The sequence below is a fragment of the Schistocerca americana genome, chromosome 1 (genome assembly GCF_021461395.2).
Source record: "Schistocerca americana isolate TAMUIC-IGC-003095 chromosome 1, iqSchAmer2.1, whole genome shotgun sequence".
Classification (NCBI taxonomy): domain Eukaryota; kingdom Metazoa; phylum Arthropoda; class Insecta; order Orthoptera; family Acrididae; genus Schistocerca; species Schistocerca americana.
This window is the reverse complement of record NC_060119.1, coordinates 1,014,778,199-1,014,802,794: the sequence shown is the minus strand read 5'-3', so window position 1 is coordinate 1,014,802,794 and position 24,596 is coordinate 1,014,778,199. Positions and strand designations below refer to the sequence as shown.

Below are 24,596 nucleotides of genomic sequence, written 5' to 3'. Positions count from 1 at the left end.
CAAATCAGTTCAGAATCCAACATGATGGTTCACAAATTAACACACGCGATACATAGAATAGCAACTCATACGCTGTTTATTCTCAGTTATATAAATCAAGCGGATGTAGTTAAGAGTCCTAATCTGGAGCACATTCAGACCTCTCGAAGTATAAAGTCCCTTCAGTAGTAGCGGCCGTTTATCTCCCAGAAACAATCATTCACATGAACGAATGGCGCACGTTACTATAGACATGTATTCCTTCTTCCAGAACTCACCACCAAATACGCAGAATCGCTCCCTTGAGCTCTTCATAGGGAAGGCCCAGTCTTCACTTGACTCCAGGAATGTTCCGCCAGCCGGCCGCTGTGACCGAGCAGTTCTAGGCGCTTCAGTCCGGAACCGCGCTGCTGCTGCGGTCGCAGGCTCGAATCCTGTCTCGGGCATGGATGTGTGTCCTGTCCTTAGGTTAGCTAGGTGTAAGTAGTTCTAAGTCTAGGGGACTGATGACCTCAGATGTTAAGTCCCATAGTGCTTAGAGCCATTTGAATGTTCTGTCACTGTCCAACTCTCGTTGGCTGAGGGTTCAAATGGCTCTGAGCACTATGGGACTTAACTTCTGAGGCCATCAGTCCCCTAGAACTTAGAACAACCTAGCTGACCTAAGGACAGGACACACATCCATGCCTGAGGCAGGATTCAAACCTGCGACTGTAGCGGTCGCGCGGTTCCATACTGAAGCGCCTAGAACCGTTCGGCCACTCCGGCCGGCTAGGCTGAGGGCCATCCCCACAAAAACACATCGTTCTCAGGCTCAACTGATGTGATTTGATTCACACGACCACTTTCTAAACTAATATATTATAGCAATATTTAAATAAAAGATAGTTATCACCATTCGATTACATTCAGATCATTTACAATAAATATAATAACTGGTTCATAAATAAATAAGTCAGCATTCTTGCACAGGTGTGCTCCCATTAAATGACAAGAATTGTTGTCAAATATAATTTAAACAACTACTTAGGCCTGCCTGTCAGAAGTGTCTTTTGGCATTCTTTTACAGAGGTGGCGTCAGCTAACACATGCGACTGACCACTTTTAAATTATCACACCTTTTTAATAGCCCTTTCAGTCAACATTTAAAGTTACTGGCAAAATAGTGAACTATTCATTAAATAAAAACACGAGTATGACAAAATATAAGGTATTCATGCAGCATTTGTGTGCTGTGTAAATGTGGAAAATACGATGTTCTGACAAACATTTGCATAATGAAAAATATGTATAAGACGCTGTAAATCAAGAAATAAAATAGATAAAGATACGTAGCTATCAGGGATGATAGCTATAGTGCAATGCTACAATCTGAGACATCGTATCTTGAAATCGCACGAAGCACTTAAAAGTTGTCAATTCAGAGGGTAATTAAAAAAAATGTTTATTCACAGTGAGATATTAACTTCTGTGGTTTTAAAGATATTGACAAATTATTATGCCTCAGGTTGCGCCTCACTAGTTGCGCCTCATTTTTCTGAGATCGAAAACGTATTCAGATTTGCAGTAATATTTGATGTGAGATATTGTCGAAACTCAAAGAGATGTCACTTGGCCATCTTTAATAGATCTGATGCTCTGCCATTTCCTGGAGCATAATCAACACAACAGCTATGAAATCATGAGCCGTCCAGATTCCCAGCTCTGGGATTTACGCATTTCCGGCAACGCGCTCTTTGTCTTTCTACACCTGGCTGACCGGAAATAAATTGCCCTGTCCCTGGCCACGGCGCTCTCTGAGCTCTGGGCCGCTAGCGTTCATCCATACACCAAACTCACCTCACCTCGTAGCTGTTCTGGGCGGCCTATTAACTCCCCTAGATATGTTAACGTTACATCACGAAGTGACCTCTCCCGTCAGTGTTAAGTTCGTAAGTTCTGTGACAATTTTTCCATGGTTCAGCGAACCATAGATACTAATGAAGTTCACGTCATGATTTGAATTTTTTTATCCAAGCTGAATGTCCAGATACCCGTCCCAAAATTTCTTGTGGTTTTTTTTTCCATTCACCCGAGTCATCTTGCAATGCTGCGGCTTGGAATGGGGTATTATACATGGTGTATCAAAAAGAATTTGTACAGAAAGAAAATCTGTACAGAAAGCAGATGGCAGTTATAAGAGTCGAGGGACATGAAAGGGAAGCAGTGGTTGGGAAGGGAGTGAGACAGGGTTGTAGCCTCTCCCCGTTGCTATTCAATCTGTATCTTGAGCAAGCAGTAAATGAAACAAAAGAAAGTTCGGAGTAGGCATTAATATCCATGGAGAAGAAATAAAAGCTTTGAAGTTCGGCGATGACATTGTAATTCTGTCAGAGACAGCAAAGGACTTGGAGGAGCAGTTGAACGGAATGGACAGTGTCCTGATAGGAGGTTATAAGATGAACATCAACTAAAGCAAAACGAGGATAATGGAATGTACTCGAATTAAGTCAGGTGATGATGAGGTAATTAGATTAAGAAATGAGACACTTAAAGTAGTAAAGGAGTTTTGCTATTTGGGGAGCAAAGTAACTCATGATGGTCAAAGTAGAGAGGATATAAAATGTAGACTGGCAATGGCAAGGAAAGCGTTTCTGAAGAAGAAAAATTTGTTAACATCGAGTATTGATTTAAGTGTCAGGAAGTCGTTTCTGAAAGTATTTGTATGGAGTGTAGCCATGTATGGAAGTGAAACATGGACGATAAATAGTTTAGACAAGAAGAGAATAGAAGCTATCGAAATGTGGTGCTACAGAAGAATGTTGAAGATTAGATGGGAAGATCACATAACTAATGAGGAGGTATTGAATAGGATTGGGGAGGAGTTTGTGGCACAACTTGACTGTAAGAAGGGATCGGGTGGTAGGAAATGTTCTGAGGCATCAAGGGATCACCAATTTAGTACTGCAGGGCAGGGTGGAGGATAAAAATCGTAGAGGGAGACCAAGAGATGAATACACTAAGCAGATTCAGAAGCATGTAGGCTGCAGTAGGTACTGGGAGATGAAGCTTGCACAGGATAGAGCAGCATGGAGAGCTGCATCAAACCAGTCTCAGGACTGAAGACCACAACAACAACAACAACAACTATTATGTTATTTGAGACATGTGCGTGAATAACCTACTGTTGGTAAGAGCAAAGTCTCGAATTTTACATGGTTCCCCCTAGCTAGCAGCAGTGTGCGCCCACTTCAGTTCTAGTAAAAACGGTATCGGAACAACCGCAAGCGTTTTGTGTTCTACGTTTTGCGCAGTGCGGGTCAGTAATAATTGTTCAGCGTAACTTTCGAACTAGATAAGCTGTGGATCCTCCTACAGCATAGAGCATTAGACGATGCCATGAACAAGTCCGAGAAACAGGTTGTTTGTGTAAAGGCAAATCGTCGATCCATCCTCTAGCGTCTGACACAGATGTCTAAAGCGCCTGCCTTAGTTTCACTAGGAGTACTCAGAAATCCATCCGCCGTGCAGCTCGACAGCTCAGCATGTCCCCGCTGTCCGTGTGGCGTGTGTTGCGTCGATGTTTACACATGAAATCGTACAAAATTCAGTTACTACAAGCTCTTCGTGAATGTAGCAAACAACAACGTGTGGAGTCCTGTAATCTTGTTCTTAGCAAGATGGAGGATGACAGTTTTCTTCCACGCTTAGCGCTTAGTGAGGAGTCAGCATAACATTTAATTGGAAATGTGAGAATATGGGATACGGAACAACCATATGAAGTTCTACAAGAGGGACTCTCCAAAAGTTAATGTGTTTTGTGCAGTTTCACAGGAAAAGATGTATGGTCCATAATTTTCTTTGGCGAGAACATTGTTATAGGAAGCACATTTCTCGACATGCTTGATGACTTTCTTTTCTCTCAGTTGGAGATTGATTCGAACGACTCCATTTACCAGCAGGATGGGGCAGCACCACACTGTCATCTGGAAGTGCGGGAATTTTTAAATCACAGGATTACTGAACGATTGACCGGTCGCATCGGACCAAATGGTTCAGCCTTTCATTACTGGCCTCCAAGGTTACCGGAACTGCCTGTATGTGATTATTTCTTGTGGGGGTTTATAAAAGTCTCTGTTTATGTGCCTCCATTACCAACATCAATGCATGAACTGAGACATCGCGTAACAGCAGCTGTGGAAGCTGTTACTCAAGACATGCTCGCTGCAGTGTGGGAACAATTTGAATACCGCACTGACATCCGTGCATCTCAAGGGGGTCATACACCTATGAAAAGGTATGAAAGAAAACTTTTTGATTTTCCCATTCATCAAAAAACAAAATTCGTTGTATATTTTTATTAGTTTCAGGAATATAGACATGCCAAATCGGATGATTCTTTTTGATACATCCTGTATTTTTCTTGTGGCTTGTGCAGCCGAATTTAAATACCACATGCCAGATACATATACAACTCCAACCCAATCGACGGGTCGCACCTAAGCTTCAACTACAATAAAATTGCAAGAAGGAAGAACTTACAACTTGCCAACACAGGTCCAGTAAACATATTAAGGTCACCAGTCTATTAAGCTGGATCGTAGCGGAATAGCAACGCAAAGTTGCCATTAAATCTGCGTTCAGTATTTGCCACGTAAAACAAATCCGTTCTAAGTTTTAATAAAAGGTCTGAAGTGTACACTACAACTGGGTCACGGAAAAATGGCTCTGTGACACAGGCAGTGTGCTTGCCGCACAACCTGAGTATTTAAGATCGTAGACAGGACGACAATCCACTGATAGACGCTACAGATCGTTAATAAACCACTCTATCTGATCGCAATAGTAAATCATAGGTAACAGCAGAAGCACGTTGTAGGGCAGGAATGTTGAATACACCGGTACAGTAGCGCTGTTTCTCTTTATAACAACGTAAATTATACACAATATACCAGCTGACACAGCAATAAAATACATAACACATTGCATCCAACAGTTGCTCTTAGCAAACTTACCTTTGTTAATCAAAACATTTACTGCAGCTAACTTTAAAGGTCAAGCAGTTTCATACGAAGAAATTCAGCTGTTCATTGTAAGTGAATTTGATGGAACGCAGTGTTTACGCCCCTCCAACAATTTACCTAAAATTTTAATATGAAGTGACCAGACATCAAGATTTGACCGGCCCTGTTCCAATTTTTTGAGCCCAGTCTCCTCGTACCCATCGTGTTTTGCTGGGACGCCTAAACGTTCTAGTTTTTAGAAATCAAATCAAATTCTTTGTCACCTAAGGTTTCAGGATATAACCTTTTATACTTTTAGCATTGTAAAAATGTATCGTTGAAGGCAGGTGGCCCCCAATGTCGATAGTTTGGTATGGCTACCATGACGTGTTTTTGCAAAATCCCTGTGGTTAGTCGATAAGTTGGGGAGTAGCTTTGACTTCCCGCGTCTTCCGCACTTACGCATTGTTGTAGTAGTAGTCAGCAGGTTGTAAGAGAGGAAGATTTGAGCTGGAATGTGTAGACCGCAACGACAATAGGAAAATGATGTTTTTCAAAGTTGGTGAGCTATTTGCATATTTTGGTGCGTAATTCTGTGTTAAAGAATAGTATCTATACTTTATTTCAATATCATATCTCTACCGAACTTACCTTGACACGCCGTACTATGAAATGCTTTCACACGGCCTACTTGAGAATGCATTGCAGTTCAAGTGAATTATAGTTATACAATTAATTATTAATGTGCCTATGTTTTAGATTTGTTTGTTATATTATCATTTAGTGCCTACTATTCAGTTCTTGGCGAGCTTTAATAATGTACAACAATTACAGTGCCTTGTTGCATTCCGAGAAGTGAGCAGTTATAAAATTGGTCCCAGCATTGACACCCAGAAATGTGGTCACCTTATTTAGTAGAAACTGTAAACAACTGGAGGTGTCAACCATGAAAAAGTTAGTTTGAAGTAATTTTATAGGGACCTCAGTGCACAAAAATGCTTTCGTTTCTTTTTGCCAGTCGTCTACTACTGGTGAAGAGATACGTCGAAGGCAGCAGTGACGGGAAAAACTGAGTGAAAATAGTCGATTCAGTTGGTTGTTACAGAACAATCGATTCATTCGGTTGTAGTTTTACATATTAGTTGGAGTATTATTCATTTATTTCTTTCGAGTGAAACCAATCTGTTAGAGCAACCTAGTAAAAATAGTCGTTAGAATCCATATTAGTTTTCGTATCGAGTGAATTATGAGTCCTTTCTTTTCAAGTGAAATCAGGATGTAGTTTTTGCTGTCGTTGAAACACAGATTCGTTCTTTCAACTGTAACCACTTTTTAGTATGTTAGATGACTGAGCTATTGATTCATTCTTCCGAGTGAACTAAAGCAGTGGTACGCACCCATAGAGGATTCCCTAAGTGAAGACAACTAATGGGCTAAGCCGAAGTTAAAATGGGCATAATACAAGTTCATTTAATTATAATCTGGATGGAATAATACTTCGTTTTTATAATTAACAACCGATTAATATATTATTGGGCATTAACTTGGGCCAGATGCAACTAACCCATAACTAATTAAGCTGGACCATCGTGGGTGTTTAATGTTGACTGTAGAAGTTCACTTAATAAGAAAAAAAAAAACATTGCCAAATTTTATCGACAGTTTTCATTCCATTTTCCTGAAAAGGTGTGATGATCTCCATAGCTTAAAAATCATTTTAAAAATAACAGCCCTTAAACTCTTATTCAGCCATTTATTTGTGTGGAGGGTAAACACGGTATTAAACAGAAAATTAAGTCACCGGCTACGTATGTATAAATCGCACCCAAGTACAAGAACCTGGTAGCATTCCACACCATTCCTTCACGAAAGTATGAGGTATAGTATTTCACGTGTTTGAAACAGTGCTAATCCCATTCACACGTTGATACTTGGATTTCACAGTTAATCTTACGTCTAGCCTACACTGTAAACAGTCTGTAACCACATTCTCATTCTGCTGGACGTCTGGGAGCAAAACCAAGAGCAGCCCGATTCCCGTCATAATCAATTCTGAGCGGAAACAATCGATTGTTATTGTTGAAAGCACTCTGTTATCGCCGTCGCCACTGTTCTTGTCGTTCCTAATTTGCTATTCATTTTGTGCCATTAAGTAGTTTTTAGCTCAGTTTTTTTCCATATGTCTATGGGCAGAGCGTTTACTTATCAGTGAACTTGGTGTCGAGATCAAAATCCGAAATGCTCAGTAGTGTGAGAATGGGAAAATTCATGTAAATACATACAAAGTTTTCCTCAAGATAAACTCAACGCGATATTCGGTGTACAGTTATCTGCAAGGATGATGTATGCTCTGAATCATTAGTAATTAAAGAAATTTGAAGAAAATTAACAAATTGTGATGAATATTTTTGATAAAAGAAATATTTCCAGAAAGGGAAGTATCTGCTTAAAAATCAAGTGATTAAGTCAACAATCAATTAAAAAATGTTGTATCCATTAGTTTTCCTCTTAACAGTGAGTAAAAAGTTCATGAAGGGACGTGACCGCAGGACCTCATTCGATTGTTTGACTCGACCGAAAAGACCAATTGAACCAAAAAATAGTCACGTGACCAATCGGTTGTTAAAACCATACCAATGATTAAAACCAGACCAATGACGTCAGGCTGGTATCCTATCCCGGCCTGCGGGATCTGTAGACATGTCTTCACTGGTCATTCGGGCTCATTTCGAAGCGGGACTCGTCACTAAAGACAACTCCGTTCCAGTCAATAAGATTCCAAAACGATGACGTTTCTGGAGACGCCCCGGACAGCAATGGGATACCTATGTGACAGTCTCCCGCCATATGGCCCGACATACGGGGATAGCCAGGGGTGCCATTTCATTTCATAGCAGGACGCCTCTGATTGTCATCTGCGGCACCCTTGCACCACAATCGTATGTGGACGATTTTCTACTCCCCGTTCTGTTGCCTTTCGTACCAGGCCATCCTGGGCTTGCATTTCAGTAAGATAACGCCCGCCGCACGTGGCTTGTCTTCGTGCTTGCCAAACCCTACCTCTCCGCAATTGAGAACGTTCAGAGTATTACGGGAAGGGCCGTCCAACCATCTCGGTATTTTGACGATCTAACCAGCCAGTTACACAGAATTTGGAGGACATCGAAGAACTCTGTGAATCAACGCCAAACGGAATAACCACTAGCATAAGGGACAGAGGTGGACCAACGCGTTAGTGACGTGCTCGATTTGTCAAGCTCTTTCTCCTAAATAAATCGTCGAATTTTTCTGAAGTTGAAATCATTTGTTTGTCTGTACATGTACACCAAACTTGCCGAATCCTGTCCCATTCGTATGATTCCTTCGTGGTGCGTTGTTTTTTTTTGTGTTTTAGAGTGTATTTTTAACCTTTCTTTCAAGTCTTAAAAATAATTATTGTTGTTGCAGCCTTCAGTCTAAAGACTGCTTTGATGCACTTTCCACGCTTGTCTGTCGTACGCAAGCATGTTCATTTCTGCATTACTACAACATACTCCCTTTGAACCGCACAATAACCCTGGGTTCAATGTGGAACGGCGGTGGGGTGGGTGGACTGATGTCCTGCTGTGGGGTTGTGAACCAGTGAGGGCTATGGCAGGACGAAGCCTCTCCGTCGTTTCTAGGTCCCCGGTTCAATACACACTACACACACCTACCACGCTTCATTTTTTTCCGTTTTAATCTGCGATTCATAACTAATGAATCTTGGTCGGAGTCCTCCTCTTCCTCAGAAAACGTTTTGCAGTTTAAAATCTGGTTTATAAATCTCTGTCTTATGATTATATAATTTATCTTATGTCTCCCGGTGTCTCCAGCTCTTTTAGACGTACACAACATCTGTTCATGGTACAAAACCAAGTCTTAGTTCGCATCGTCTTGAATTTGTTATCTGAAAACCTATATTTCAAAAATGGCTCTGAGCACTATGGTACTTAACTTCCGAGGTCATCAGTCTCCTAGAACTCAGAACTACTTAAACCTAACTAAGCGAAGCGGTTGCGGGGTTCCAGACTGTAGCGCCTTAAACCGCTCGGCCACCCCGGCCGGCAAAACCCATATTTAAAAAGGAAAATAAATTATCCCTGCTAAAAGGTGGACGTCATAATGCAAAGTAAATTTACATATCATTTTGGATCAGGAGTTCTCAATTTGTCTTCGTTCTTTCTTCCATTTGGATAATAATGGAACTCCACTCTTCCAGTTAATAACTGCTTTTTCTAACGACCGTCAATTGTGTATTCGATTGATTGAATTAATATTTTTGTCAGCTCAAACTTTGATCTTTATATTACTTCCACATTATTTTTAAGCGGTACATACACCACAGTAAACTGTTTACTACACATTCAAACAGCATGCCCATTAAAATCTTTCCTGTTCGAGTTCATTAAAATCGCATTTGTATGCACGCAGTAAAAGGATGACACAGGACAATCGCCATTGACTTGCGTTTTATGAACTAAGGAGGCGCACGCTGGATGTAGATGAATTGTGTTATCTGTGATAACTGAAGGGCAAGGCTCTTCGTTAAGAGTTATTTTAGGTAAAAAGTTATTTGTTGAGCGTATGGAATATAAGAAACTAATTATGCACTGACGTCCTGTCAGTAGCTTGGTTTCTTTGCCACCAAAACTACACTCGTCAAATATATTTAATATTTGGTTAATTACTGCAGCGCACACTAACTCAAACGGACAACTGACATAATACAGTTTACACATTAACTACAGTACTAAAATTTATTTAAGAAGCACAAATAGAAATATTTTTATAAGTAGCTACCTAGATAAACTGCGGAATAAATAAGAGAAAAACATAGACAAGAGCAATGAGTGACATTCATAGACTGTAAGAAAGCTTTTGACTTAGTTATGTTCTGACGTTTGAGACTGTGTTGAATGTGTGCTTGTGTATGCTTATAGCGTGAGATGTGTGTGCAGGAATGTGTGTCTGTGTGCGTGTGTGTGTGTGTGTGTGTGTGTGTGTGTGTGTGTGTGTGTGTGCACAACATTAGCAGAGTGTATCACTTAAGAATGAGTATACGGTGCGTGTTGTCACAGACCAGATGCTACTTGAGTAATCGATATAATCATTTTTCCATAGACTTTCCTGTTATATTCTCCACCACAGTAACCTCTCTCGCCAGAGACACGTCATTTAAGGCTAATATTATTATTACTGTCTTCAAGAGTCCTTTTCCCTTTGTAGGAAGCTGTTGCTGACTAGTAACACAAGTCGTATAATTAAATATGGAAGTTTTATTACATTTTGGGTGATCTTTACGAAGAAGAAGTATAAATACATAATGGAAGTGCCAGTTCACACTTGGGTTAAAAAACGTAACAGTGTCATCTTTGGTGCCACAAAGTCTTCATAGCGAGTAATTAAAAATTTCGGTCCGCAAGTAGAGCGTCGCTGCCGGCGTCACGGTGGAAGGCCGGAGACGACTCTGCTCGGTGGGCTTGTCGATGTCGTCACGCAGTTGCCTATGTGATACACAGACACACCTGCACACACAAAGACATTACTTAGAGTCTTATAGCAATATGCATGCTAGCCTTCAATAACACTGAAGGGGGAAACTGCGTGGAACGTAAAAGCGAAGAAAAATGAGGTGTTGTTGGTGATAGCCTGAATATGGAAACACCTCTGCCTGACACTGAACTGGAAAAACGGAACCGTCGATTGAAGTGAGTCTCTGGTTCTTCCTACCCTACATCAAGCAGAACTTCTGAAATTTTAGGATGAACATAAAAAAAACCTTAATGTCTGATTACTGGAAATCGTCACAAGGCTGCTTTTACATCGCAATAAATTAAATAAGCAATTTCGTCCTTTGGATCAGCTCTTTTCTAAAGTATCACAAAACATAACATTTAATCATGGTATTAAGGTACCAACACTTCAGTCCAGGGAAAAAGTAGTTCTATCTGCTGTTTCCTTAAAGAAGAATTTGCAAGTAACATGTAATTAACAAGATATATTTTCAGCTCTCTTTGTTATGTACTTATTATCGACAAGAGGACGATAAAATGACTGAACTGCGAGATAACGCATGTATATGATATTTTGAGTTCCATTTTGTCCATGAGATGTAAGTCATAGTCTAATTAAATGACCATATCAGTGAAGTTACCTTTAATTTGTTCTCGTATATCAACCGTTTGTATGGGAGTCGACTTGTAAATGTCTCTAATAACGAATACCCTTTTGTGTTTTTCGGTACGTTACTGCTTCTGTCCATTCTGACTTATTAGAATCCTCTGAATTTTAAAATATCGAAAAGCGCAGTGATTTGATATGCCATGTTATTCAGTAACTTTCCATAGTTTGTCACTGCATACACAATCTCAAGTTGTCAAGTTTTACTTATGAGTTTAATACTTTCTTATTTTATTTTATTTTATCCATCTCTTAACGATTTCGTAGTTGATGCGGCATTATATCTCGGTCTTTCTTCCCATTTTTGGTCTTTGATGTTGCAGAAAAAGTGCATTATCTTGTTGAAACAACTTGTCCGAAATTTCTTCTATCAGAACTCCGCCCAGTATTCTCTGCAAGCATTTCGCAGTTAACTTAGTAAACAGTCTACACTGCCTGACAAAAAGGTGACGCACCCAGAATGGGCGAATGAAACGAAATGAAACTTCTACAATTGACAGAGTGGTTGGTGTTATTTCATTGATTAAGAAATCGAGACAAATTTACAAAGAACTTGACAGTAAGAGACCATTTATCAGTATGACGTTGCACCCCCGTTGTCCTGGATTCATGCACTGATTAGAATGGTAAGGGTGTCGTAAAACAGTTGTATCCTTTCCTGGCGCAAGCTGGCCCACAGCTGTTGTCAATGGTCCTTGGTATGCTGGACACTGACACTGGGACGGTCAGACTTCCGAACAGGTCGAGGCCACATGTTGTACTGGGGACAGGTCAGGGGATCTAACTGATTGTAGGGGTACCTCAACATCTCGCAGATAATTCATAGAGAGATGCGCTACATGTGGACGAGTACTGTCCTTTTGGAAAATGTCACCAGATTACTGTTTCAATAGAACGCAGATTGTTTGTGTCGTTCCGTTGTGCCATCAGAATTCTCTCATTCTCTACCAGCCAAACCCAAGCAATGGCACCACTTGTAACAGCGCTATACCTCTCCCAAACATTGGAAGAGTGGAATTTCTTCCCATTCGCCGCCATAATGGCCGACGGCGGTCATCGAGATTTTTACAAATCCGTGATTCGTTGCTGAACACATCAGCAGTCCATGCTTTCCTACCACTGCACCGCTACAAACACAGCCGTTTGTGGTTTGGTGTTGACGGTAGCCTAAGAATTGAACATTAATGCCCTAGTACGGCTACTGCTAGACTCCGACCTATGACGTGGGATGAGACAGAATGTTGCAGGGAGCCCATTAGTTGTTCTCGGTTGGCCGGAGCAGATGTGAAGGGGTTACTGTGCATTTGGCGCACAATACCACTATCTTCCCATTTGGTGTCAGGCATGGTCGACTGTTACTCCGACGACGAGTACACCTGCCTTCACATTTCCATGTGGTCCAATGCCTCACAAATCTGGATACTGCATGATTCGACCAACCGGCCAAATGCAGCATCTCCGTATTCTTTCGACATCTGACAGTGTTTTCGCCCCTTGTATATCCTACAAAGAGCCCTCAGGGGCTCAGAAACCGTTTGCTGGGAATAGGCTTAGTGACTCCTGGATGGATTCCTGAGCTGGGGACTCGAAAGCGCCGCCAGTCCTATGCCACCGTGAGCGCTTACCACTGCATCAGCTACCAACAGCCAGTCAGTGTGTATTTATAAAAATTAAAAGAGAAGAGCACAGTTACGATAAACAAATTGGGAGGTCATCGGTCCCTAGGCTTATACACTACTTAATCTAGCTTAAACTAGCTTACGCTAAGAAAAACACACACACCGATGCCGAGAGAGGACTCGAACCTCCGACGAGGGGAGCAGCGCTAACCGTAGCATGGCACCTAAGACAACGCGGCTACCCGCGCGGCATTTCGATAAAGGTTCTCCACTTTACATACATGTGGGTTTAGAGGACACTGCTAGGACCTAAAAGTCTGTTATGCGCTTGCACTGTGGGCCCCTGTTGCTGAAACGTCTAGTTTCCAACAAGTTAAAAACATTCAGAAAGCTCAGTGCCTCGGGGAGTATGCAATTGAAACTGAACTGCATATTGCCTTGAACTACAGCAAAGGTGTTGTGACTTTTATGGATCTAGAAAACATTCACCAAGAAGAACTGAAAGCTGAGTGTTCCCACGATAGCACTGTCGATGTGCAAAACATTATGAAATGGGTGTCAAATTAGACTCTTCTATCTTTGCATTTAACACAATCGAACTTCCAGAGCATGTCAAGGCAGATTTCCTAAGCCTCAGCGTTTGACCATATTTCCTAAACCAAATTCGTTGTTTTAAATGCCATCCCTTTGGCCACACTACTCTTGGTTCTAAGGCAGAGGCCACTTGTGGCAAATGTGGTAAAGCCAACCACACGGAGTTTTCCTCTTCTCCAAAGTGTGTCAATTACTCTGGGTATTACCCAGTTTGGTGTAGTTCTTCCTTGAAGAACAGAAGATCCAGGAGATAGAAACAACAAAGGATATTCCATATGGTGAATCCAAAAAGATGTACACAGCCCATGCAACTGCTCATGTTCAGTGCCTCTTCTGCTCTCATTCTCAGGCAGCCAGTCCAGAAAATTGGAGGCCAGCATTAGTACCTGCATTTGTCAATGAACTTGTGCTGCTGCAGTTACTTCAAAGCCTGCCTCTACTCCATAAGTTCAGAAAAGGCTGTGGTTGCTAACATCAAGGAACTTCCTGCCCTTCCAAAGATCGTCTTGTCCACGGTCCAGAGCTACCATACCAGTTCCGTGGTTGTCGCTCCAAAACCCTCTCACACAAAAAAAATCGAAGACGAAGGCGAGTAATCACCCACTCAAGTGGGAAGTACACCGTCCAACAATGTCGACGTCATCCTGTCTCATGACTCTCCCAAAACTTCTTCAGAGGTAATGGATGTTGATGTTGGACTAGGGCAATCATCACATCCCAAGACAAAGCCTCCACTCATTGTGGGTTTCCCTCCCAAGCAGAAAGTCATGATGAAAGTACTACCCCAGTGATAGATGGCTCCCATCCTACAGTGGAACATTAATGGGCTCAGGACACATGTGGAGGAACTGAAACTCCTAGCATAGGAACGCCCCCTTTCTTGAGTTTGCAGGGAACTTTTTTAAAGCATCTGACGCCCCTGTAGTGCGAGGCTATACACTATAGTACAAGGATGATCTGACTGGGGAGAGGGCAAAGAGAGGTGTCGTTGTTATCTTCACTAATGCACACCTCTTCTCTGTTCTCCTCCCAGTTACTGTCCTGCAATCAGTTGCTGCTGAAATTCATGTGTGTTGGAGCATCACTGTTTGTTCATTGTTTCTACCTCCTCAAGATCTTATGGAACAACTCCCCTGAGCAGTTCTCCTAATGGGAGATTCAATGTCCATCATGTTTTGTAGGGCTCGACCTCTACGTGCTCTCAGGGTCTGGTTTTGGAGAGCCTTATGACATCTTACGAGCTGTGTATCCTCAACACAGTACTCCCACCAATTTCTGTGCTGCTACTGGGTCTTTCTCTGCCATAAAACTCTCTTTCTACTTTACCTTATAGACTCTGTTAAGTGGAAGCCATTTACGATCTTCATTCTAGTGACAACTACCCACTCCGCATTCACCTACTGTATGGAGCATTACTTGAAGAGCAGCCACCAAAACCAAAGGTCAGCAGGACTAACTGGACGCCATTCAACTAGCTGGCTGTATTTGAACACCGCAACAGTATCCAGGAATGAGCGTACCATATTACACGAGTGATTCATCATGCTGCTGACTTATCCATTACAAATTCCTCAGCTCATCTTAAGAGGCAGCCTATACCTTGGTGGACTAGTGAGTGCTACTCAGCAATCCGGTACAGGCATGCAGCTCTACGATAGATTAAGCACCGCCTAACAGCAGAGAACTTCACAGAACTTTGGACTGCAAGAGCCAAAGCTCGACAGATAATTAAGGAGAGCAATAAAAGGTCGTGGCAAGCTTTCCTGGACTCCATAAACTGTTCCACTCGTTATGCAAAAGTACAGGAACCGATCATGAGCATATCTGGTAAACACAGTCGTTTACCAATAGCAGCAGTCCTGAAACACCTAGAGACATCACTCAGATGGAGGCAGAGCATTTTGTAAAAGCTATTGCCAATGCCAGATAGGATCTGGCTCTTCACTGCTACCATGTGACTTAAGAGACAGGCAAATTGGACTTCAGATCCAACAACTGTTAGTCTCACAAAAACCCTTCCTCCAAGTTGGAGCTAGAACTGGCACTGTTTGAGACTCGTGGTATTGCAACCAATCAGTACTAAATCTGGTAGTGAATGCTTTGACATTTGCCAGCAGTGTCTTCGAATGTTTGAATTTGATATGGCAGACAGGTCACTTCCTGAACTCATGGATAGACAATTTTGATACCTCTTCTCAAATCACGAAAGTACCACTCGTGTCCCAGTAGTTACCAGAGTATTGCCTTAGTGAGCTGTGCAGGAAAGAGATTGGAGCAATGGTTAACCATCATCTTTTGTCATTGTTAGAGACTGGGCAACTCCTTAGGCGCTCTTAGTATGGAGCCCAGAGAGTTTGGTCCACTGTTGACAACCTGACACTGCTCCAGAGAGCTGTTCAGCAGGCAGTCACTATTTCACCATTTTTTTGATATTGCTAAGGCATATGATACTACTTAGACACACAGTACTCTCGTGCAACTGCACCAGAGGTTCTTTCGTGGCCACCTCCCCATCTTTAGATGGTCTTTCCTGTCTAAGTGCTTTTTGGATCCCTAGTTGGTGAGACACCGTCAGATCAATTTGAGCTGGAGAATGTGTATCTCTGGGCAGTGTTTTAGGTGTCACCCTCTTTGCCATAGCCACAAACAGTATCGCATCTACCTATGGAGTCCTGTTAAGCGCTACTCATTTCTGGACGATTTTGGTGTTTTCTGTACCTCTTCCAGTGTTGCAACGGCGACTGCTCAGTTACAACTTGCAGTATGGAGATTAGAGAAGTGGGCTGCAAAGACGGGTTTTCAGTTTTCCGCGGATAAGTGGGGGTGTGTTCCTTTTAATCGTTCTCATCATATTTTTAATTTACATGTCTTGTATATGAGGGACGCCATTCTACATTTTCGAGACTCAGAGAGGTTTCTGGACCTCATTTTTGGCTCCAAACTATCATGGCTACCACACCTGAGGGACCTGAAAGCCAGAGCCCAGACGGTACTGAATATCATAAAGTGTCTTTCCCAAATGCCTTGGCGACCAGACAGGAAGTGTCTGCTACAGTTTTATAGGGCTTTTGTGCATTCACGAGTAGGCTATGGATGGACAGTGTAAAGGTTGTCGGGGCCTTCTTACCTGAAGATTATTGACACCCATGAGGGGATTAGGCTGGCTGCAGGTGCTTACAGGACCAGACCCATACCCAGTCTTACACAGTCCTGTGCTGAGGCTGGGGAATCTCCAGTCGCCATCTGGTGGGAGGTCCTCATGGTATGACAGGCATGTAAATTCCTCACAGCTCCAACTTCACCTGTATACCATTCTGTTGGTTGTCCACCCTGGAAAGCCTTTTCTCCAATGATCCGTGGACAAAAAGGCCATTTGGGATGTGCATGCGGCATATGCTGGTGTCACTTGGTGTGGAGCAAGCGCAATCCCACATCCAGGGTATTAACTGTCTGCCACCCTGTTTACTGCAGAGGCCCAGAGTTATTGTGGATCAAGTGCAGCACAGAAGAGATTGCAGTCCTGCATATCCTTTAATACTTTATTTTTTGCCATTCTAACTGAGCACCACAATTGTATGACTTCTTTATGGATGTGTCGAAACGGTGGGATTCCATTGGTTGCTCTGCAGTTTTCTCTGATCCGGCTGCCTTGAGAGTCTACTGTCTTTTATGTGGAACCGCATGCCATCTTGCAGGCACTAGAGGAGAGACGAGGTGGGTTTCAAGTGCTAAATTGCTTGTTTCCTCCGATTTTCTGAGTGGTCTTCACTCTATACAACGCTTGTACCCAGCAGATAAAGTAGTCCTTAGTATCCAAGACGCCCTCCTTCAACTACAACGGCTGAGGAAGGAGGTGTCTTTCCACTGGGTACCTGGACATATAGGTATTGCTGGTAACGAAAAGGGTGAATGTAGGCGCCAAGGAGATGTGTAGCAATCCTCAGTATATTATTGTGCTATCCCCCCTGAATGCTATCACCTCCTGTTGAGCTCCAAAGTCATGCGCCGATGGGAAAATGACTGGCTGGAAGTGACTGGTAATAAGCTGCATGTAGTAAAGCCCACTATGTGGCCATAGAGTACCTACTTTCAGCCATGAAGATGGGATGAGTTCCTGCTTACTCATCTTTGCGTAGGCCAGTCCTCTGGCATATGGCTTCTCGCTTCAGTGAGAGGATATAGACTACACCAGTGCACTTTGGTGGCATTTCTTTTTGTGACAGACAACTGAAACTCTATTTACTTGCATACCAGCCGATTGTGTGTATGTGTACGAAATGAAATTGACATCCAACAAGTGTTCTTGATAGATCACTGTTTTTGTCAGGCTGTAAACATAGATATTATAGAAAACTAATTAAGCTACAAAAAAGAATAACATGTGTTACAGTATTCTTTAAGAATGGTTATTCAACTGTACACGAGAATTCTTTTCATTTTCGACAAAAATAAAACAGTATAGTCTACCATGCAGCCAGATGGTTGCGGTTCCACTGAGAATGAAACAAGTAACATCATCACATTTCAGAAAATACAAAAATTTGACCTTTCTGGCTCCTCAGTAAGAGAACCTACCGGGGATTACAAATAACTGGTCTCAAAATAAAACTGCGTAACACTACAACAGCCTGAAAGAATTACCTAAATGACGCCAAATTCAGAGGACGCATAGAAACGCCTTTGCTGGTGATTGGGGCTCAATTCGAAGTGCTTTCCAATCCGTACCTTGGCAAGCAAGAACTATGGGTCTCCAAACTGAGAACGCCTGCAGCATTATGAGCAGAGCCCTCCAACCAACTCGGAATTTTGACGCCCTAAGGTGTCAGTTGGACAGAATTTGGCACGATATCCCTCAGGAGGAGACTAATGATAATGTATTGTACTTTTCGTGTACAGAGAGTCTGACTTACGTTTTCCGCAGTCTTTGGCACAGCGGAGACGGCCGGGGTTGGGGTATGACACGCCATCGGTGCCGCAGACGGGATTGAACTCGTTGGTGGACGGGCAGTTGCAGTCCTGGGGTGTGGTGCCAGCGATGGGCGTGGTTGGACGGCTTGTGATTGGACGGCTCGTGATTGGACGGCTCGTGATTGGACGGCTCGTGGTCGGACGGCTCGTGGTACGCCTGACACCAACGGTAGGCGTGGGAGGCCTCAGGGTTCGCCGAGGACCCTGAGGAGGTCTGGGACGCCAGTCCAAATCCTGAGGAGGTGGGGGTGGCCAGTCCAGCTCTGGGCGTTTGGTCTGCTGCTGGCGGCGCGCCGGCCGGCTGGTTGTGGTCGTGAAGAAACGCTGGCGCCGGCTGGTCGTGTGCGGGAAGAAGGGAGGGGGCCAGTCGTCAGGCTGCCACCTGTCAGGATGTACGTCATTCCCAGGCCAGCCTCTCATCGGGAACCTGGTAACAGTTCGCTGTTTCAGTCCAACAGTGATAATGTGCACAAGCTTTAAAACACGAGACAAGACGACTAACACTACTGGGGAAGGTCGGGTAGTATGGAACAAGTAAGCTTTCTCTGAATTATAATATTTTCTGAGGGATGTATTGGAACATACTTCTACTAAAAGTAAACTCAGTGTCATGAGAATATACGTTCGTTGTTCTTTTTTTAGTATTTTTTCCACCCTTCGGGTTTTGGTTGCTTAACTTTTTGAAGGGTCTTTCCAGACATTACACTGTAATCTGAAACCTAATACCCTCTGCAAAATCGTATTTTCAGCGGTTTTGTATCTTATGTCTTCATGGCTTTCCATAAAATTGTAGTGAAACTCTTTACTCACTTTCATTTCCGTCTTATTGAACGGATACTTTATTTTCAGTTGCTGTGAATATTTGTACTCAAATTTACTCAAAGGAATAAGCTGCCCATCTAAGTTTTTAAAACGATCGTATAATACTGTTACCTGTTCAGGAGCTAATTTTCTTGGAAAAGAACTTATTGTTTCCTAAAATGGGTTTCATAGCCATCTATCTGTTTTCGTACAAAGCTTTGCGTCTTTGATTTTAATTTATTGGAGATGTCATTATCATATTCATAACTTACACCACATCCTCAAAGCTGAAACTGAGTTACCTGTTCAACTGTTTTTCATTTAGCATTATTTTATAGCGTACTTGGCATTTTCCTTTAAAAGCCATAACTTTGGTTCTACTTCCTGTTGTTTTCAAGTTATAGAGATTACCTACTGAGCCCAAGCGTTGTAGAGCAAATTGTAAATCATCGTCCTTCTTTTGTAAAATTATTTGGTCAACATCAAAGAGTATTCAAATATGTATGTTTAGGAATTAAGTTTATTCCTGAGTTAACATCTTGTTTCCATAGTCTAACAATGTAGTCAGTATATACATTGCCGGCCGACGTGGTCGTGCGGTTAAAGACGCTGCTGTCTGGAACCGCAAGACCGCTACGGTCGCAGGTTCGAATCCTGCCTCGGGCATGGATGTTTGTGATGTACTTAGGTTAGCTAGGTTTAACTAGTTCTAAGTTCTGGGGGACTAATGACCTCAGAAGTTGAGTCCCATAGTGCTCAGAACCATTTGAACCATATATACATTAAATTAAGTGGGCGAGAGACTGCGACCTTGTCGCACTCCTGTTAATTACTATTGGCTCTGTTCCCTCTTTGCCTATACTAATTATAATTGCGCTATTTAAATACAGGCTGTTTATCATTTGCGTTAAATGTCTAGGATAACCTCGTCTTTCCATTGCATTCCATAGCATTCTTTATACTCTGCAAATGCAATATGAATCTCCATATTACGTTTTCGTCTCTTTTCAGTGAGGTACCGAGCTATTTTAATGTTGCAATGGCAGGGTCGTCCTATTCTAAAACCATCTTTTTCCTCCTGTAAGAGGGCATCAGCTATTATTTCCAGTCTGTTATTAATTATTCGTCCATATACACTCCTGGAAATGGAAAAAAGAACACATTGACACCGGTGTGTCAGACCCTCCATACTTGCTCCGGACACTGCGAGAGGGCTGTACAAGCAATGATCACACGCACGGCACAGCGGACACACCAGGAACCGCGGTGTTGGCCGTCGAATGGCGCTAGCTGCGCAGCATTTGTGCACCGCCGCCGTCAGTGTCAGCCAGTTTGCCGTGGCATACGGAGCTCCATCGCAGTCTTTAACACTGGTAGCATGCCGCGACAGCGTGGACGTGAACCGTATGTGCAGTTGACGGACTTTGAGCGAGGGCGTATAGTGGGCATGCGGGAGGCCGGGTGGACGTACCGCCGAATTGCTCAACACGTGGGGCGTGAGGTCTCCACAGTACATCGATGTTGTCGCCAGTGGTCGGCGGAAGGTGCACGTGCCCGTCGACCTGGGACCGGACCGCAGCGACGCACGGATGCACGCCAAGACCGTAGGATCCTACGCAGTGCCGTAGGGGACCGCACCGCCACTTCCCAGCAAATTGGGGCACTGTTGCTCCTGGGGTATCGGCGAGGACCATTCGCAACCGTCTCCATGAAGCTGGGCTACGGTCCCGCACACCGTTAGGCCGTCTTCCGCTCACGCCCCAACATCGTGCAGCCCGCCTCCAGTGGTGTCGCGACAGGCGTGAATGGAGGGACGAATGGAGACGTGTCGTCTTCAGCGATGAGAGTCGCTTCTGCCTTGGTGCCAATGATGGTCGTATGCGTGTTTGGCGCCGTGCAGGTGAGCGCCACAATCAGGACTGCATACGACCGAGGCACACAGGGCCAACACCCGGCATCATGGTGTGGGGAGCGATCTCCTACACTGGCCGTACACCACTGGTGATCGTCGAGGGGACACTGAATAGTGCACGGTACATCCAAATCGTCATCGAAGCCATCGTTCTACCATTCCTAGACCGGCAAGGGAACTTGCTGTTCCAACAGGACAATGCACGTCCGCATGTATCCCGTGCCACCCAACGTGCTCTAGAAGGTGTAAGTCTACTACCCTGGCCAGCAAGATCTCCGGATCTGTCCCCCATTGAGCATGTTTGGGACTGGATGACACGTCGTCTCACGCGGTCTGCACGTCCAGCACGAACGCTGGTCCAACTGAGGCGCCAGGTGGAAATGGCATGGCAAGCCGTTCCACAGGACTACATCCAGCATCTCTACGATCGTCTCCATGGGAGAATAGCAGCCTGCATTGCTGCGAAAGGTGGATATACACTGTACTAGTGCCGACATTGTGCATGCTCTGTTGCCTATGTCTATGTGCCTGTGGTTCTGTCAGTGTGATCATGTGATGTATCTGACCCCAGGAATGTGTCAATAAAGTTTCCCCTTCCTGGGACAATGAATTCACGGTGTTCTTATTTCAATTTCCAGGAGTGTAGTTTACAGCCAGTGTTCAGCAGACGTATTCCTCTGTAGTTTTCACAGTCATTTCCAATTCCCTTTTTACAGAGTGATATTACTTCCATCACTCTCCAAGAGTCGGGTATCGTCTTCAGTTTCCAATATTCATTTATTAAATGCAGCAGTCTCGGTTCCAACATTAAACCTCCACGTTTAATAAGTTGTGTATTAGTGTTATCAGCTCCTGCTGTTTTTCTATTCCTCGGCAGCTCTAACGCTTCTTTCATCTCCTGGAATATAATTTTATCTCCTTGGTATATTTCGTCATCTTGTCCTTTGGCCTGGTCTGTTTTCGTTAGCCGGCCGAAGTGGCCGTGCGGTTAAAGGCGCTGCAGTCTGGAACCGCAAGACCGCTACGGTCGCAGGTTCGAATCCTGCCTCGGGCATGGATGTTTGTGATGTCCTTAGGTTAGTTAGGTTTAACTAGTTCTAGGTTCTAGGGGACTAATGACCTCAGCAGTTGAGTCCCATAGTGCTCAGAGCCATTTGTTTTCGTTAGATCAGTTTTATCATTACTTTCTACCCACAATCCCTGATAGTGTTTTATGCAATCTTCTTCACCTTTTACATAAAACCCTGTAAAACTTGAGTTTTGTTGCTCTCCGTTTTGTCTGGTACAACCTGAAATTCCCGTGTCCTAAACAACCCGAACGTACCGTTATGATAGGTAGACATTCCCATTGTTATTATTTGGGACAGACGTTCTCATAGTCTGCAATATAGAGAGTAATATCAGTAGCGTATCTAAAGATACAATAAATTATTGCCAGCTTGCAAAGCATTAAAGTCTTGTCTTCATTTAGTGTAACGAAAAACTCACTAGGAACAGGTATTTGTTGCCAGTGCGAAAAACACTGCTGTTTTGATTCAGAACTGCGTCATTGGTCTTATTCCTATATACTATACACAGCAGCGACGCGACAGACGCTGTCGCTACTGCGGCTCTTGTCCGATGTTACCCGACATTCCCCTTTTTTTCTTTCGGTTGTGCAGCTTACGTGATATTATTGGGCTTAAAGTCATCGATAAATTACACAAAAACAATTTAAACTCGTTATTCAGTTGGATTATTCTTCGATCACACTACTGTTCAGTTTAAAGAGTCAGTGCATGAGGCACGCTCCAAAACCAGTTTGATCCCAGATTTCGGTCCTGGGGCTATTACGAACAACCGAGATTTGTCAGTGAGTGTCAGGTGGGGTACAGACAACATTTTTGTTTTACTCTCGTGTTGTGAATCTAAGGAAGAAGGAGAAAGAAAACACTGCTACAAAGTATCATCTGCCATTCACTGAACGGTTAGGGAGAGTTAACGCGGGTGCATAAGTAAAAAAAAAAATCTTAAAATGGAAGCAATTTGATTAAAACAAATTCTGTGAAATAACGCTTTTGTAGATCTGACAAGAAACTTCCGAGTGAAAGTACAACGAATGTGGGGTTTCTTGTTCTGTCGTTGCGACTTTTCGAATTGCACGAACGAACACCCTCTCCACTCTCCGTCGAGTTTCGGCGCAGTTTTTATTTTCTGAGGACATGGCGTTAAGTGTACCATTCAAGCGCCAGCGACACCAGCACATAAATTCCCATATTCGATATTTGCCCCGTACTTTCTTGTCTGGTCTGCAAAGGAGTTACATAACTAAATTCGTCTTGTACACTTCTTGTATTCTGGCACAAGGGACACCCCAGTCGTTTTTTTAAATGCTAGTAATCACTGTTTTTTTTTTAATTTTAGAATATGCATTTCATGTAATTTTTGACAGGGCAAGTAGACATTTTAGAAATTTTTTTATCACATCAGAATTAGCATACACCGATGAAAAAAATCGCAGCACCAAAAATTGATTAATGTAGAGTAATTAAATTTCGGGAATATATTTGTCTAGGTAACATATATAAGTAATTATCATTGCAAGATCATAGGTTAATGTAAGGACGAGATACGCCACTGAAAATGTGAAATTCAGGTACATTAGTAACTGGTGTAACCGCCAGAATGTAGAAAGCAATAATGCAAGCGTGGATGCATTGAGTTTTACAGGTGCCTGGCGTCACTTTTTGGGCTGGAGTTCCTTGCGTGTAGCACTTGGTCGGTCATTACAGGCACGGTTAATGCTTTTCATGGATGACGCTGGAGTTGTTCGATTGGAGACATATCCAGTGGTCCAGTAGGCCAAGTCAACATATTGAGATTGAGTAGAGTTACAACAGCGGTATGTGGCGAGCGTTATCCTGATGGAAAACATCTCGTGGAATGCTGTTAATGAATGGCAACACAACAGGCCGGGTCAACAGACTGACATATAATTTTGCAGTCCTGCAGTCATACGAAATCGCACCCCAGACCGTAACTCCGGGTATAGGTCCAGTATGTCTGGCAGGCAAACAGATTGGTTGCAGGCACTCAGCCGGCACCGAAGCAGAAACAGCTTTTATCTGGAAATACAACAGACCTCATCCTGCTCTCCAATGAGTTCTCGCTTGACACCATTGAAGTTCCAAATGGCAGTGAATTGGGGTCAGTGTAATGAACGCTACAGAGTGTCTGGCTCGGAGCTGTCCTTGAAGTAAATGATTTGTAACTGATCGTTGTGAACTATGGTGCCAACTGCAGCTCAAATTCCTGCTGCAGATGCAGTACGACGAGCCAGATCCACACGCCGAATCCAATGTCTTCCCTCTCGGTGGCGCCATGTGGTCGTCAAGAGCACAGTCTTCTTACGACTGTAAGTACTCATGACCACCGCTGTCAGCAATCATGTACAGTGGCTAAATTCCTGCCAAAGCCTTTCTGCAATACACTATGTGATCAAAAGTATCCTGGCTGAAAATGACTTACAATTTTATGGTGCCCTCCAACGGTAATGCTGGA

The 24,596-nt window shown here is 43.3% G+C and overlaps 1 protein-coding gene across 1 annotated transcript in view; it reads right to left on the bottom strand.

Annotated features, from left to right (window-relative positions):
- Positions 1–10,424: 10,424 nt before the first annotated feature.
- LOC124595998 overlaps positions 10,425–24,596 on the bottom strand; it is a 107,390-nt gene continuing 93,218 nt past the window's right edge. The window contains exons 6-7 of the mRNA XM_047134948.1: positions 18,286–18,770; positions 10,425–10,507 (exon numbers count right to left, since the gene is read on the bottom strand). Coding sequence (XP_046990904.1) covers positions 10,425–10,507; positions 18,286–18,770 — 568 coding nt within the window. The remainder of the gene's footprint in view (positions 10,508–18,285; positions 18,771–24,596) is intronic.